The following is a 17,245-nucleotide window of genomic DNA, read 5'->3' on the forward strand; positions in this document are numbered from 1 at the left end:
GCAATATCCTTGAAAATCTTTTCTGAACCCTTTAAAGTTTCACAACATCTTTACGATAGGAAGGAGACTAGAATTGCACGCAATATCCCAACAGTTGTCTAACCAATGTCCTGTACAGCCACAACATGACCTCCCAACTCCTGTACTCAGTACTCTGACCAATAAAGGAAAGCATACCAAACGCCTTCTTCACTATCCTATCTACCTGCGACTCCACTTTCAAGGAGCTATGAACCTGCACTCCAAGGTCTCTCTGTTCAGCAACACTCCCTCGAACCTTACCATTAAGTGTATAAGTCCTGCTAAGATTTGCTTTCCCAAAATGCAACACCTCGCATTTATCTCAATTAAACTCCATCTGCCACTTCTCAGCCCATTGGACCATCTGGTCAAGATGCTGTTGTAATCTGAGGTAACCCTCTTTATTGTCCACTACACCTCCAATTTTGGTGTCATCTGCAAACTTACTAACTATACCTCTTATGCTCACATCCAAATCATTTATGTACATGACAAAAAGTAGAGGACCCACCACCAATCCATGTGGCACTCCACTGGTCACAGGCCTCCAGTCTGAAAAACAACCCTCCACCACCACCACCCTCTGTCTTCTACCTTTGAGCCAGTTCTGTATCCAAATGGCTAGTTCTCCCGGTATTCCATGAGATCTAACTTTCTAATCAGTCTCCGATAGCCTCCTTCTTGAGAGACCGCAATTTCCCTTCCCACGTGGTTAAAGATGCCCTTCAAAGCACCTCGTCCACATCCCACACCTCCGCCCTCAGACCCCACCCCACCAACCGTAACAAGGACATAACGCCCCTGGTGCTCACCTTCCACCCTACAAACCTCCGCATAAACCAAATCATCCGCCGACATTTCTGCCACCTCCAAAAAGACCCCACCACCAGGGATATATTTCCCTCCCCACCCCTCTCCGCCTTCCGCAAAGACCTTTCCCTCCGTGACTACCTGGTCAGGTCCACGCCCCCCTACGACCCACTCTGCCATCCTGGCACTTTCCCCTGCCACCGCAGGAACTGTAAAACCTGTGCCCACACCTCCTCCCTCACCTCTATCCAAGGCCCTAAAGGAGTCTTCCACATCCATCAAAGTTTTACCTGCACATCCACCAATATCATTTATTGTATCCGTTGCTCCCGATGCGGTCTCCTCTACATTGGGGAGACTGGGCGCCTCCTAGCAGAGCGCTTTAGGGAACATCTCCGAGACACCCGCACCAATCAACCAAACCGCCCCGTGGCCCAACATTTCAACTCCCCCTCCTACTCTGCTGAGGACATGGAGGTCCTGGGCCTCCTTCACCGCCTCTCCCTCACCACCAGATGCCTGGAGGAAGAACGCCTCATCTTCTGCCTCGGAACACTTCAACCCCAGGGCATCAATGTGGACTTCAACAGCTTCCTCATTTCCCCTTCCCCCCACCTCATCCTAGTTTCAAACTTCCAGCTCCGCACTGTCCCCTTGACTTGTCCGACCTGCCTAGCTCCTTTTCCACCTATCCACTCCACCCTCTCCTCCCTGACCTATCACCTTCATCTCCTCCCCCACTCACCCATTGTACTCTATGCTACTCTCTCCCCACCCCCACCCCCACCCTCCCCTAGCTTATCTCTCCACGCTTCAGGCTCTCTGCCTTTATTCCTGATGAAGGGCTTTTGCCTGAAACATCGATTTCGCTGCTCGTTGGATGCTGCCTGAATTGCTGTGCTCTTCCATGAGTTTCCAGCATCTGCAGTTATTGTTTTTACCTTTACCATGGGGAACCTTGTCAAACACCTTACTGAAGTCCATATAGAACATATCTACTGCTCTGCCCTCATCAATCTTCTTTGTTACTTCTTCAAAAAACTCAATCAAGTTTGTGAGACATGATTTCCCACGCACAAAGCCATGTTGACTATCCCTAATCAGTCCTTGCCTTTCCAAATACATGTACATCCTGTCCCTCAGGATTCCCTCCAACAATTTGTCCACCACTGAGGTTAGGCTCACCGGTCTATAGTTCCCTGGCTTGTCTTTACCGCCCTTCTTAAACAGTGGCACCACGTTTGCCAACCTCCAGTCTTCCAGCACCTCACCTGTGACTATCAATGATATAAATATCTCAGCAAGAGGCCCAGCAATCACTTCTCTAGCTTCCCACAGAGTTATCGGGTACACCTGATCAGGTCCTGGGGATTTATCCACCTTTAACTGTTTCAAGACACCCAGCACTCCCTCCTCTGTAATATGGACATTTTGCAAGATGTCACCATCTATTTCCCTACAGTCTATATCTTCCATATCCTTTTCCACAGTAAATATGATGCAAAATACTCATTTAGTATCTCTCCCATTTTCTGTGGCTCCACACAAAGGCTGCCTTGCTGATCTTTGAGAGGCTCTATTCTGTCCATTCTGATTTATTCTGATTTCGCTGCTCCTTGGATGCTCCCTGAACTGCTGTGCTCTTCCAGCACCACTAATCCAGAATCTGGTTTCCAGCATCTGTAGTCATTGTTTTTACCTCTATTCTGTCCATCGTTACCCTTTTGTCCTTAATATATTTGTAAAAACCCTTTGGATTCTCCTTAATTCTATTTGCCAAAGCTATCTCATGTACCCATTTTGCCCTCATGATTTCCCTTTTAAGTATACTCCTAGTTCCTTTATACTCTTCTAAGGATTCACTCGATCTATCCTGTCTATACCAGACATATGCTTCCTTCTTTTTCTTAACCAAACCCTCAATTTCTTTAGTCATGCAGCATTCCCTATACCTACCAGCCTTCCCTTTCACCCTTACAGGAATATACTTTCTCTGGATTCTTGTTATCTCATTTCTAAAGGCTTCCCATTTTCCAGCCATCCATTTACCTGCAAATATCTACCTCCCATCAGCTTTCGAAAGTTCTTGCCTAATACCATCAAAATTGTCCTTTCTCCTATTTATCGCAAAAGTTTACAGTGTGATGTAACTGAAATTATACATTGAAAAATACCTTGATTATGTCTGTTGAGTCTTTCATCTGTTCGAATACCATGATAGTTTCACTTCTTTCATGTGTAAATCACAACTTTTTTTTAAAAGTTGCATTCTCAGGTTAACTGTAACAATTGGTGTTAGCTAGACAATATGTTACGCCCAAGTTCTCTATCTGTGCCATGATGTTTAGATTGATTCTAATCTAAAAATTGTGATCAGAGTTTTACATGAATGCATGCAGTTTTTGAGCAAAGTACAATGTAATTCTGTGCCTTACAATTGTGTCCTCCACAACCACCTGAAGGAGCAGCACTATGAAAGCTAGTGCTTCCAATCAAACCTGTTGGACTATAACCTGGTGTTGTGTGATTTTTAACTTTGTACACCCCAGTCCAACACCGGCATCTCTAAATCATGACTTTATTTTGAACGTTATGACACGTTTCTGGAGAAGTCTTTTTTTTGCTTTAGGCCTGTGGTTCCTCCTCTGCCACTGGTCAAAAGGATACAGAGAAAAAAGAGACTATTTGTTCCAACCTCTGTCGGTTCTGAAGAAGAGCCCTACCAGACTGGAAACGTTAATTCCGTTTCTCCCTCCACACAAACACCACAGTGACAGTCCCCTCCGGTCCGTCACTAATCCCCTCCCCACGGACCGGAAGTGGCGTGTGGTTTCCGCTGGAGACGGTGTGTCCGCCCCTGTTTCCTCCCCCCGCCGCGCGGCTGCTGTCTCTGTCTCTTCACATTCTCGATCTGGTCTCCATGGCGGCCAAGCGAAAGCAGGAGGAGAAGCACCTGAAGCTGCTGCGGGACATGACAACGCTGCAGCATAACAGGAAATGTTTCGACTGCGACCAGAGAGGCCCGACCTATGTCAACATGACCATCGGCTCCTTCGTCTGCACCTCCTGCAGCGGCATCCTGTGAGTGAGAGGGGCCCGGCGGGGCCTTCCCTGACCCCCCTGCACAGCCAGCACCACACAAAGCAGAGGGAGAGGCACACCCACACACACACACCCAGCCCGCACACAAAGGAGGGGTGCAGTATTACAAGAATAGCAAACCCAAAGAAGTGGGGGGGGGGTACATTCTGCATCGAATTGGGGCGGGTTGGAATGGAGTGAGAGAGGAGGGGGGGGAAAAAAGCTATTGTGCGGATCCTGAGGAAAAAGGGGGAGGCTGGGGTGGCGGAAGGAGAGAGGCTAAGGCTGAGAAAGAAAGTCCCCTGTAGAGATGAGGGGAGCGTAGTGGAATAGGACTGGAGGAAACCGATCCCACAGACAGGGGAAGAGATGAAGTCATCTTTCAGAGTCAAAAAGGAGAGGGCGTCAATGCCGTAGTCAGCACAGGGAAATGTCAAGATAGATTCCAGAGATGCTGAGGGAGGGAGAACTAGACCAAAGAATTCTGGTATAAGTAGTGAAGGGCGGAAAGTAGAGCATTCCAAATAATTAATGAAGAGAAAGGATCAGGAACCAGTTCAGATAATGAGGGAGAAAACTTGCTGGGTGCTGTGTCTCAAAACCGAGATCCACCAGGTGGGGCATTGAAACAGTACAGCTCCCGTACTGTAGTGCAGAGTATGCTAGCTAATGCACGGAGCAAGGGGTGGGGAGGGTTGTGTATTGAGAGACTGTGACTGAAGGAGCACTTAGAGCAGCACCAAAGTAAACTCCACTTGTCTTAAAAATATAATTAAACTGTTTGTCTCCATGATTTATATATTAGATGGGGGTCATAGAGGGTGGGGGAATGTCTGTGATTGCTAATTAATTTGAAGAGGGATAATTCAACAAAACAGTTTGGCAACTACCGTGGGATTGAGCTTGACCAGCAGAAGAATGTAAAATGAAAGTGAATTTATGTTTGCTACAATTTTCCAAAAACTACCTGGAAATGCAAAACAAATGCAAGAGTAAGTGACTTAATATTTCATGTGAGTTTCTCAGTAACAGATAAGTCGTCCATTTAAGGTTTAACCAAGGAAATGGAACAAGAATAAACTGGAAAAGAATTTGCATTTAAAATAAATTAGATTACTTATAGTGCGGAAACAGGCCCTTCGGCCCAACAAGTCCACACTGATCCTCCAAAGAGCAACCCACCCAGACCCATTCCCGGCACGGTGGCACAGTGGTTAGCACTGCTGCCTCACAGCGCTAGAGACACGGGTTCAATTCCCGCCTCAGGCGACTGACTGTGTGGAGTTTGCACGTTCTCCCCGTGTCTGCGTGGGTTTCCACCGGGTGCTCCGGTTTCCTCCCACAGTCACAAAGATGTGCAGGTTAGGTGAATTGGCCATGTTAAATTGCCCGTAGTGTTAGGTAGAGGTATGGGTGGGTTGCGCTTCGGCGGGTCGGTGTGGACTTGTTGGGCCGAAGGGCCTGTTTCCACACTGTAAGTAATCTAATCTAATTCCCCTTCATTTACCCCTTCACCTAACACTTTGGGCAATTTAGCATGGCCAATTCACCTGACCTGCACATCTTTGGACTGTGGGAGGAAACCGGAGCACCCGGAGGAAACCCCACGCAGACACGGGGAGAATGTGCAAATTCCACACAGACAGTTGCCCGAAGCTGGAATTGAACCCGGGTCTCTGGCACTGTACCACCGTGCAGGGTGTGTTGGAGAAATTCGGGTTTGGAGAATCTGTATTGCATAGCGTCATAGAGACGTACAGCATGGAAGCAGATCCTATCCAAGCCCCTCATGATTTTGTAAACCTCTATAAGGTCACCGCTTAACCTCCGACTCTCCAGGGAAAACAGTCCTAGCCTATTCAGCCTCTCCCTAAAGCTCAAATCATCTAACCCTGGCAACATCCTTGTAAATCTTTTCTGAACCTTTCAAGTTTCACAACATCTTTCCGATAGGAAGGAGACCAGAATTGCACGCAATATTCCAACAGTGGCCTAACCAATGTCCTGTACAGCCGCAACATGACCTCCCAACTCCTGTACTCAATACTCTGACCAATAAAGGAAAGCATACCAAACGCCTCCTTCACTATCCAATCTACCTGCAACTCCACTTTCAAGGAGCTATGAACCTGCACTCCAACGTCTCTTTGTTCAGCAACACTCCCTAGGACCTTACCATTAAGTGTATACATCCTGCTAAGATTTGCTTTCCCAAAATGCAGCACCTCGCATTTATCTGAATTAAACTCCATCTGCCACTTCTCAGCCCATTGGCCCATCTGGTCAAGATCCTGTTGTAATCTGAGGTAACCTTCTTCGCTGTCCACGACACCTTCAATTTTGGTGTCATCTGCAAACTTACTAACTGTACCTCTTATGGTCAGATCCAAATCAATTATGTACATGACAAAAAGTAGAGGACCCAGCACCGATCCTTGTGGCACTTCGCGGGTCAGAGGCCTCCAGTCTGAAAAACAACCCTCCACCACCACCACCCTCTGTCTTCTACCTTTGAGCCAGTTCTGTATCCAAATGGCTAGTTCTCCCGGTATTCCGTGAGATCTAACCTTGCTAACCAGTCTCCCATGGGGAACCTTGTCGAACGCCTTACTGAAGTCCATATAGATCACAGCTACTGCTCTGCCCTCACCAATCCTCTTTGTTGCTTCCTCAAAAAACTCAATCAAGTTTGTGAGACATGATTTCCCATGCACAAAAGCATGTTGACTATCCCTAATCAGTCCTTGCCTTTCCAAATACATGTACATCCTGTCCCTCAGGATTCCCTCCAACAACTTGCCCACCACCAACGTTAGGCCCACTGGATTATAGTTCCCTGGCTTGTCCTTATCACCCTTCTTAAACAGTGGCACCACGTTTGCCAACCTCCAGTCTTCCAGCAACTCACTTGTGACTATCGATGATACAACTATCTCAGCAAGAGGCCCAGCAATCACTTCACTAACTTCCCACAGAATTCTCGGGTACACCTGATCAGGTCCTGGGGATTTATCCACCTTTATGCATTTCAAGACATCCAGCACTTCCTTCTCTGGAAATTTTGCAAGGTGTCACCAACTATTTCCCTACAGTTTATATCTTCCATATCGTTTTCCACAGTAAATATTGATGCAAAATACTCGCTTAATAGTTCCCCCATTTTCTGCGGCTCAACACAAAGGCCGCCTTGCTGATCTTTGAGGGGCCCTGTTCTCTCCCTAGTTTCCCTTTTGCCCTTAATGTATTTGTAAAAACCTTTGGATTCTCCTTAACTCTATTTGCCAAAGCTATCTCATCTTGGACTCAAACTGTTAACACTATTCACATGTGCTGTCAGCCTGCCGAGTTTCTCCAGCACTCTTTTTTTTTCAGTATTGTCAGTACAGTTTTGCATTGGAACAAATTTCTTTTTGCAGTGAATTTACTATTGTAGGTAATAACAAGTGTATATGGTGTTTATATATGTTAGTTAGTGTCATTAATGGCTCACTTCATCTTATCGGCAATGGGAAGCATGATTTTGTGGATTAGGACTCAAGAGGAAAGAGAAGGATTGGGAGCAGGGTCATAAGTCCTAGGCTGAATGTAATAGGGCCATGTTCACAATAACGAGGACAATACTTAGCAAAGGAAAGATGTATGTTTCTAAACTCTGATGCAGAAAATCGAATTTGTTGAAGATACAATACAAAGGGAGAAAATGAAGAAATGAATTGTGTCTTTACAGGAAGAACTTTGGTAGGAAATAATCTGAGTAATTACGGCAAACTGTAAGTATATTTCTGAGAAAACTACGAGCAGAATTACAGAGGCCTAACTTGTCTTGTTTTGCATCGTAGTTTAAGTCACTGTGGACTTCATCGAATAATTACGTCCTATTATTGTGGAGTAGTTTAAAAGTTGATCAAGAAAATGTAATTTAGATAACAAAAATTCTATAGGCTAACTGCTTGAATATGAACGTTTCCTGATGGATTATTTGTCCGTTGTATTATCTAGGGTATATGCCTGTGATTATTATTTACTTTTGACTTTTAAACCAGTCCCTTGAGACCTTAAAAGGTGTGTCTCTGTTTGAAGGAATACTTGTTTGGTTAGAAGTAAATTGAGTAAAATAGGACTTTTATGACTGAACACATTAAAAATAGGAAACTGGAGACATTTTATATTCAATTGTCAAATATGGGGTAGCAGTAAAAAAAACCTCAATGTAGATGAAGGCCTACAAAGTGGGCTTCTAATTAACACTCCAGGAAAAAAAACAAAAACAATTCACATTAGATTGAATACTGCTGAAGATATACATCCATTCTCAGTGTTGAGTACCCAGAATCTTGTTCTTGGCATCATATTAACAAGTTATGACAATCATACCCAATGTGATGTACCAGGGTAATGTAAGGCAAGCTGACTTTGTGGAGTCTGAGGACACACAATTTCCACAGCCTTTGAAGTGTCTCGGTAGAGGTAGAAAACAGGTGGCCTTGCAATATGCTCCTGTTGGCAAGCTGGCTGCATACTACTTTTAACATAAGAAGGAGAGTAGGCCTTTCATCCCTTTAAATCTGTTCCATCGTTTTGATTTTTTCTATCCTAACTGTATCCAATCCCCTTGACTCCATAGTTTCTTTATACCCTGCATAAACAAAATTTCAACAATTTCCGATCTAAAATGAATTAAGGTAACATCTACCTGTTCCACACTGTGGTCATCCAATGCATGGCAAGGTGTTTTCTCATCAGTATCGGGTGAACAGAACAGTGACAAGTGGAATTCAATCCGAGAAGTCTGCGTTGATGCCAAAGGAACATACAATAATTGGAAGAATGAGAGGTGTAGAGGAAGTGAGAGCCCCTGGGCATAAACATCCACAGATCCCTGAAGGTGTTAAGGACAAGTTACTAAAGTGGTTAAGAAAATGTATTGAATTTAGCTGTGATACAGAATATAAGAGTAGCATGGCCAAACTGAAATTGTATAAATCATTCGTTAGGCCACTATCTGTTACTGTGTGCGTTACAGAAAGGAGGTCATTGGAACTCGGGATTCTAAGGCATGATTTTGCTGAGACGTACAAAATTGTGAGCGGGCTGGGTAAAGTGCCCTATTTATCTTAGCCGAGAGGACATTTGCTAGGGGGCGTCAATTGAAAGGGATTGGTGGGGACATTAGAGCGGCCATGAAGAAAAGATTTTTCATCCAGAGGATGTGAAATCACTACTTGAAAGGATAGTAGAGGCCGAAACATTTGACTCCTTTTAAAAGCTATCTGGATGTAGACTTCAAATCCTGTAAGCTGTGTGACTATGGGCCAACTTTGTAAAGTGGAATTAGGATGCATGACTCATTTTTGGTTGGTGCAGATATGATGAGCTGTAAATGTTTCGTGATTCTAACTTTTTGAATGGCCTGGCTCTTATTTTAAGGTTCTGTTTCCTTGTCTTGGTCTCTTGCACCAGGAAAAAGTTTATTTCCATTTACCCAATCAAACCCATTGAAAATCCTAACAATCTCAATCTAACAGAGACACATAGAAGATAGGAGCAAGAGTAGGCCATTTGGCCCCTCAAGCCTGCTGATCATAAAGTTCAATGCCCTTAATTGTGTCTTCTCCCACCCTCCCCCAATATTCCTTGATCCCTTTGCACACAAGAGCTATATCTACCTCCTTGAAAATACAAAATGTTTTTGCCTCAACCACTTTCTGTGGAAGTGAATTTCACAGGCTCACCTCACTCTGGGTGAAGAAATTGCTCCTCATCTCAGTCATAGAGTCATAGAGATGTACAGCATGGAAACAGACCCTTCGGTCCAACCCGTCCATGCCAACCAGATATCCCAACCCAATCTTGTCCCACCTGCCAGCACCCGGCCCATATCCCTCCAAACCCTTCCTATTCATATACCCATCCAAATTCCTCTTAAATGTTGCAATTGTACCAGAGTCCACCACATCGTCTGGCAGCTCATTCCATACATGTACCACCCTCTGCGTGAAAAAGTTGCCCCTGAGGTCTCTTTTATGTCTTTCCCCTCTAACCCTAAACTTATGCCCTCTAGTTCTGGACTCCCCGACCCCAGGGAAAAGACTTTGTCTATTTACCTGATCCATGCCCCTCATGATTTTGTAAACCTCTATAAGGTCACCCCTCAGCCTCTGATGCTCCAGGGAAAACAGCCCCAGCCTGTTCAGCCTCTCCCTATAGCTCAAATCCTCCAACCCTGGCAACATCCTTGTAAATCATTTCTGAACCCTTTCAAGTTTCACAACATCTTTCCGATAGGAAGGACACCAGAATTGCACAGAATATTCCAACAGTAGCCTAACCAATGTCCTGTACAGCTGCAACATGACCTCCCAACTCCTGTACTCAATACTCTGACCAATAAAGGAAAGCATACCAAACGCCGCCTTCACTATCCTATCTACCCGCGACTCCACTTTCAAGGAGCTATTAACCTGCACTCCAAGGTCTCTTTGTTTAGCAACACTCCCTCGGACCTTACCATTAAGTATATAAGTCCTGCTAAGATTTGCTTTCCCAAAATGCAGCACCTCGCATTTATCTGAATTAAACTCCATCTGCTACTTCTCAGCCCATTGGCCCATCTGGTCAAGATCCTGTTGTAATCTGAGGTAACCCTTTTCGCTGTCCACTACACCTCCAATTTTAGTGTCATCTGCAAACTTACTAACTGTACCTCTTATACTCATATCCAAATCATTTATGTACATGACAAAAAGTAGAGGACCCAGCACTGATCCTTGTGGCACTCCACTGGTCACAGGCCTCCAGTATGAAAAACACCCCTCCACCACCACCCTCTGTCTTCTACCTTTGAGCCAATTCTGTATCCAAATGGCTAGTTTTCCCGATATTCCATGAGATCTAAATTTCTAATCAGTCTTCCATGGGGAACCTTGTCGAACGCCTTACTGAAGTCCATATAGATCACAGCTACTGCTCTGCCCTCACCAATCCTCTTTGTTACTTCCTCAAAAATCTCAATCAAGTTTGTGAGATATTATTTTCCACGCACAAAGCCATGTTGACTGTCCGTAATCAGTCCTTGCCTTTCCAAACACATGTACATCCTGTCCCTCAGGATTCCCTCCAACAACTTGCCCACAACCGACATCAGGCTCACTGGCCTATAGTTCCCTGGCTTGTCCTTACCACCCTTCTTAAACAGTTAGCCAACTTCCAGTCTTCCGGCACCTCACCTGTGACTATCGATGATACAAATCTCTCAGCAAGGGGCCCAGCAATCACTTCTCTAGCTTCCCACAGAGTTCTCGGGTACACCTGATCAGGTCCTGGGGATTTATCCACTTTTATGCGTTTTAAGACATCCAGCACTTCCTCCTCTGTAATATGGACATTTTGCAAGATGTCACCATTTATTTCCCTACAGTCTATATCTTCCATATCCTTTTCCATAGTAAATACTGATGCAAAATACTCATTTAGTATCTCTCCCATTTTCTGCGGCTCAACACAAAGGCCGCCTTGCTGATCTTTGAGGGGCCCTATTCTCTCCCTAGTTACCCTTTTGTCCTTGATGTATTTGTAAAAATTCTTTGGATTTTCCTTAATTCTATTTGCCAAAGCTATCTCATGTCCCCATTTTGCCCTCCTGATTTCCCTCTTAAGTATACTCCTACTTCCTTTATACTCTAAGGATTCACTCGATCTATCCTGTCTATACCTTACATATGCTTCCTTTTTCTTAACCAAACCCTCAATTTCTTTAATCATCCAGCATTCCCTGTACCTACCAGCCTTTCCTTTCACCCTAAGAGGAATATACTTTCTCTGGATTCTTGTTATCTCATTTCTGAAGGCTTCCCATTTTCCAGCCGTCCCTTTACCTGCGAACATCTGCCCCCTATCAGCTTTCGAAAGTTAGAACATAGAACATAGAACAATACAGCACAGAACAGGCCCTTCGGCCCACAATGTTGTGCCGAACATTTGTCCTAGCTTAAGCACCCATCCATGTACCTATCCAATTGCCGCTTAAAGGTCACCAAAGATTCTGACTCTACCACTCCCACAGGCAGCGCATTCCGTGCCCCCACCACTCTCTGGGTAAAGAACCCACCCCTGACATCTCCCCTATACCTTCCACCCTTCACCTTAAATTTATGTCCCCTTGTAACACTCTGTTGTACCCGGGGAAAAAGTTTCTGACTGTCTACTCTATCTATTCCTCTGATCATCTTATAAACCTCTATCAAGTCACCCCTCATCCTTCGCCGTTCCAATGAGAAAAGGCCTAGCACTCTCAACCTATCCTCGTACGACCTATTCTCCATTCCAGGCAACATCCTGGTAAATCTTCTCTGCACCCTCTCCAAAGCTTCCACATCTTTCCTAAAGTGAGGCGACCAGAACTGCAAATGTGGCCTAACCAAAGTCCTGTACAGCTGCAACATCACTTCACGACTCTTGAATTCAATCCCTCTGCTAATGAACGCTAATACACCATAAGCCTTCTTACAAGCTCTATCCACCTGAGTGGCAACTTTCAAAGACCTATGAACATAGACCCCAAGATCCCTCTGTTCCTCCACCTCACTAAGAACCCTACCGTTAACCCTGTATTCCGCATTCTTATTCGTCTTTCCAAAATGGACAACCTCACACTTGTCAGGGTTGAACTCCATCTGCCACTCCTCAGCCCAGCTCTGCATCATATCCAAGTCCCTTTGCAGCCCCAAGAGCCCTCCTCACTATCCACAACTCCACCAATCTTCGTTCTTGCCTAATACCGTCAAAATTGGCCTTTCTCCAATTTAGAACTTCAACTTTTAGATCTGGTCTATCCTTTTCCATCATTATTTTAAATCTAATAGAATTATGGTCGCTGGCCCAAAGTGCTCTTCCACTGACACCTCAGACACCTGCCCTGCCTTATTTCCCAAGAGTAGGTCAAGTTTTGCACCTTCTCTAGTAGGTACATCCACATACTGAATCAGAAAATTGTCTTGTACACACTTAACAAATTCCTCTCCATTTAAACCTTTAACACTATGGCAGTCCCAGTCTGTGTTTCAAAAGTTGAAATCTCCTATCATAACCACCCTATTTTTCTTACAGATAGCTGAGATCTCCTTATAAGTTTGTTTCTCAATTTCCCTCTGACTATTAGGGGGTCTATAATACAATCCCAATAAAGTTATCATCCCATTCTTATTTCTCAGTTCCACCCAAATAAATTCCCTGGATGTATTTCTGGGAATATCCTCCCTCAGCACAGCTGTAATGCTATCCTTTATCAAATATGCCACCCCCCCCTCCACTCTTGCCTCCCTTTCTGTCCTTCCTGTAGCATTTGTTTCCTAGAACATTCAGCTGCCAGTCCTGCCCATCCCTGAGCCATGTTTCCGTAATTGCTATGATATCCCAGTCCCATGTTCCTAACCATGTCCTGAGTTCATCTGCCTTCCCTGTTAGGCCCCTTGCATTGAAATAAATGCAGTTTAATTTATTAGTCCTACCTTGTCCCTGCCTGCCCTGACTGTTTGACTCACTTCTGTTCTCAGCAGTACCAGTCTCAGATCGATCTCTTTCCACACTATCTCCCTGGGTCCCAACCCCCCACCCCCACCTTACTCATTTAAATCCTCCTGAGCAGCTCTAGCAAATCTCCCTGCCAGTATATTAGTCCCCTTCCAATTTAGGTGCAATCCATCCTTCTTGTACAGGTCACTTCTACCCCAAAAGAGATTCCAATGATCCAAAAATGTGAATCTTTCCCCCATACACCAGCTCCTCATCCATGCATTCATCTGCTCTAATCTCCTATTCCTGTCCTCACTAGCTCGTAACACCGGGAGTAATCCAGATATTACTACTCTTGAGGACCTCCTATTTAAATTCCTGCCTAACTCTCTGTAGTCTCCTTTCAGAATATCAACCTTTGCCCTTCCTATATCGTTGGTTCCAATGTGGATAATGACTTCCTGGTGGCCCCTCTCCCCCGTGAGAACATTCTGCACCCTCTCTGAGACATCCTTGATCCTGGCACAAGGGAAGCAACACACCATTCTGCTTTTTCACTGCTGGCCACAGAAATGTCTTGTCTGTACTTCTGAGAGTCCCCTAGCACAATCGATCTCTTGGAACCCGACGTACCCCTCGTTGCATTAGTGCCAGTCTCAATACTAGAAACCTGGCAGATTGTGCTACGTTCCCCTGAGAATCCTACATTTTCCAAAACAACATACCTGTTTGAAATGGATATATCCACAAAAGACTCCTGCCCTAGCTGCCTACCTCTCTTACCCTTCCTGGAGTTAACCCGTCTATGTGACTGTATCTGAGACTTTTCCCCCTTCCTATAACTGCCATCCATCACATACTGTTGCTGTTGCAAATTCCTCTTTGCTTCTAACTGTCTCTCCAACCGATCCTTCGATCTGATAAGATTCGCAGCCAGCAGCATTTCTCTAGCTTCCCACAGAGTTTTCAGGTACACCTGATCAGGTCATGGGGATTTATCCACCTTTACCCATTTTAAGACATCCAGCACTTCCTCCTCTGTAATCTGGACATTTTGCAAGATGTCCCCATCTATTTCCCTACAGTCTCTATCTTCCATATCCTTTTCCACAGTAAATACTGATGGAAAATACTCATTTAGTATCTCCCCCATTTTCTGCGGCTTCACACAAAGGCGGCCTTGCTGATCTTTGAGGAGCCCTATTCTCTCCCTAGTTACCCTTTTGTCCTTAATATATTTGTAAAAACCCTTTGAATTCTCCTTAATTCTATTTGCCAAAGCTATCTCATTTCCCCTTTTTGCCCTCCTGATTTCCCTCTTAAGTATACTCCTACTGCCTTTATACTGTTCTAAGGGTTCACTCGATCTATCCTGTCTATACCTTGCATAAGATTCTTTCATTCCTGAAAGCTTTACCCCTTATCCTTAAACTATGGCCCCTGGTCCTGGCCCTCCACTATCAGAAGCATCCTTCCTGCATCAAATCTTTTAATCACGCTTAACCTTCCATCCCCAGGAAACATGCAAGTCTAATTCATGTAATTTTTCCTCATAATTGGAGTTCTGGTAACATTCTGTTGGATCCTTGTTTTCTGTCTAATGGTGCAATGCTCTGACTTGTACAGTGAATTCCCAATATAGTCCCAAACAGTGCTTTCCACGACTGTGGAAAAACATCCTCCTCATATTCCAGCCTTCTAGTTATAAAGGCTAACATTTCATTAGTCCATGAAAGGGCTTTAGACTAATTAGAGATCTAGGAGAGAGAAAATGTAGGCTTACAAAGCAAAAGGATATAGCAACATTAAAGGGCAGCTATTTGGATAACGATACCCAGAGTGTGAGATAGGAAGGGACAAAGTATACAAACATAGAAAGACAACAGTAAGTGGGATCAGAGGGCAAAGAAGGTAAAAATGCAAAATTACTTGAATACATGTTGAACTTGGGTTAATAGCACAAATACAGGTTAATGGCTATGATTTTATAATCTGTACTGAGATATGGTTAAAAGATCAAAGCTGGAAATGAAATATTTGGGGAATGTGACTGTTTTGAAAGGACAGCCAGAAAGAAAAGGTGGTGACAGAGCATTGTTAGGACAGGATGGAATTAGTACGATAGCACAAAGAGATCTTGGGATCAAAAGATGTAGAATCCATATGTGTGCAAGTAAGAAATAAAAAGGGAAAGATCTCTCTGGTAGTAGTCTATAAACCCCCCAAAGAGTAGTTATACTCTGGTACAGAGACTAAATCAGGAGATGATGAGGATGTATAACAAAGGCAGTCAATTAATTACGAGTGACTGTAATCTTCTTGTAAATTTGAATAGTCAGATTGGCAGAGAAAAATCCATTAGAGTACATTAATAATACTATAAAGAAAAAAGAATACTTACATAATAAAAGCAAATTACTGCGGATGCTGGAATCTGAAACCAAAAGAGAAAATGCTGGAAAATCTCAGCAGGTCTGGCAGCATCTGTAAGGAGAGAAAAGAGCTGACGTTTCGAGTCTAACTGACCCTTTGTCAAAGCTAAAAAGGACAAAGGGTCAGTTAGACTCTAAACGTCAGCTCTTTTCTCTCCTTAAAGAAAATTTACAGCCCAGGAACAGGCCCACCGGCCTTTCAAGCCTGAGCCGATCCAAATCCACTGTCTAAACCTGTCGCCCGATTCCTAAGTATCCCTCTGTTCCCCACCTACTCATGCATCTGTCCAGACGCATCTTAAATGAATCTACTGTGCCTGCCTCTACCACCTCTGCTGGCAACGCATTCCCTCTGTGTAAAGTAAACCTTTCACCACTCACCTTGAACGCATGACCTCTCGTTATTGAATCCTTCACCCTGGGAAAAAACTTATCTCTATCTACCCTGTCTATACCCTTCATGATTTTGTAAACCTCAATCAGGTTTCCCCCCCCCCCCCCATCTCCTTTTTTTCTAATGAAAACAATCCTAACCTACTCAACCTCTCTTCATAGCTAGCACCTTCCATACCAGGCAACACCTTCGTAAACCTTCTCTGCACCCTCTCCAAAGGATCTACATCCTTTTGCTAATGTGGCGACCAGAACTGTACACAGTATTCCAAATGCGGCCAAACCAAAGTCTTGTAGAATTTTAACATGACCTGCCAACTCTTGTACTCAATATCCCGTCCGATGAAGGCAACCATACCATTTGCCTTCTTGACCACTCTATCCACCTGTGCAGCAACTTTCAGGGTACAATGGACCTGCACTCCCAGATCACTCTGCTCATCAACTTTTCCCAAGGCTCTTCTGTTCATTGTATAATTCACTCTAGAATTAGACTTTCCTAAATGCATCACCTCACATTTGCCTGGATTGAACTTCATCTGCCACTTCTCTGCCCAACTCTCCAGTCTATCTATATTCTCCTGTATTCTTTGACAGTCACTTATGCTTTCTGCTACTCTGCCAATCTTTGTGTCATATGCAGACTTGCTGATCATACCAACAGTGCCCTCTTCCAGATCATTTATGTATATCACAAACAACAGTGACCCCAACACTGACCCCTGTGGAACACCACTGGTCACCTTTCTCCATTTCGAGAAACTCCCTTCAACTACTACTCTCTGTCTTCTGTTGCTCAACCAGTTCTTTATCCACCGAGCTAGAACACCCTGCACACCATGTGACTTCACTTTCTCAATTAGTTTACCATGGGGAACCTTATCAAATGCTTTACTAAAGTCCATGTATGACATCAACAGCCCTTCCTTCATCTATCAACTTGGTCACTTTCTCATAGAACTTGTGGACCCAACGAGGATCAGGTAATTTTGGATGTG

General features: G+C 44.4%; 1 protein-coding gene across 10 annotated transcripts in view; it reads left to right on the top strand.

Moving 5' to 3' along the window:
- Positions 1-3,703: 3,703 nt before the first annotated feature.
- The window catches only part of agfg1a (ArfGAP with FG repeats 1a), a 94,812-nt gene continuing 81,270 nt past the window's right edge, over positions 3,704-17,245 (top strand). For 3 of the 10 annotated variants that reach the window (XM_043702843.2, XM_043702845.2, XM_043702848.2), the window contains exon 1: positions 3,707-3,912. In XM_043702843.2, the coding sequence (XP_043558778.1) occupies positions 3,752-3,912 (161 nt within the window). In that variant the 5' untranslated portion in view covers positions 3,707-3,751. Of the gene's footprint in view, positions 3,913-17,245 lie in introns of all 10 variants that reach the window. The other 7 variants (XR_015759089.1, XR_015759090.1, XM_043702844.2 and 4 more) reach the window with 5 other exon arrangements.

The sequence above is a fragment of the Chiloscyllium plagiosum genome, unplaced genomic scaffold, assembly GCF_037043375.1.
Source record: "Chiloscyllium plagiosum isolate Xiang-an unplaced genomic scaffold, Cpla_swu_hap1 HiC_scaffold_13, whole genome shotgun sequence".
In the NCBI taxonomy this organism is placed as follows: Eukaryota; Metazoa; Chordata; class Chondrichthyes; order Orectolobiformes; family Hemiscylliidae; genus Chiloscyllium; species Chiloscyllium plagiosum.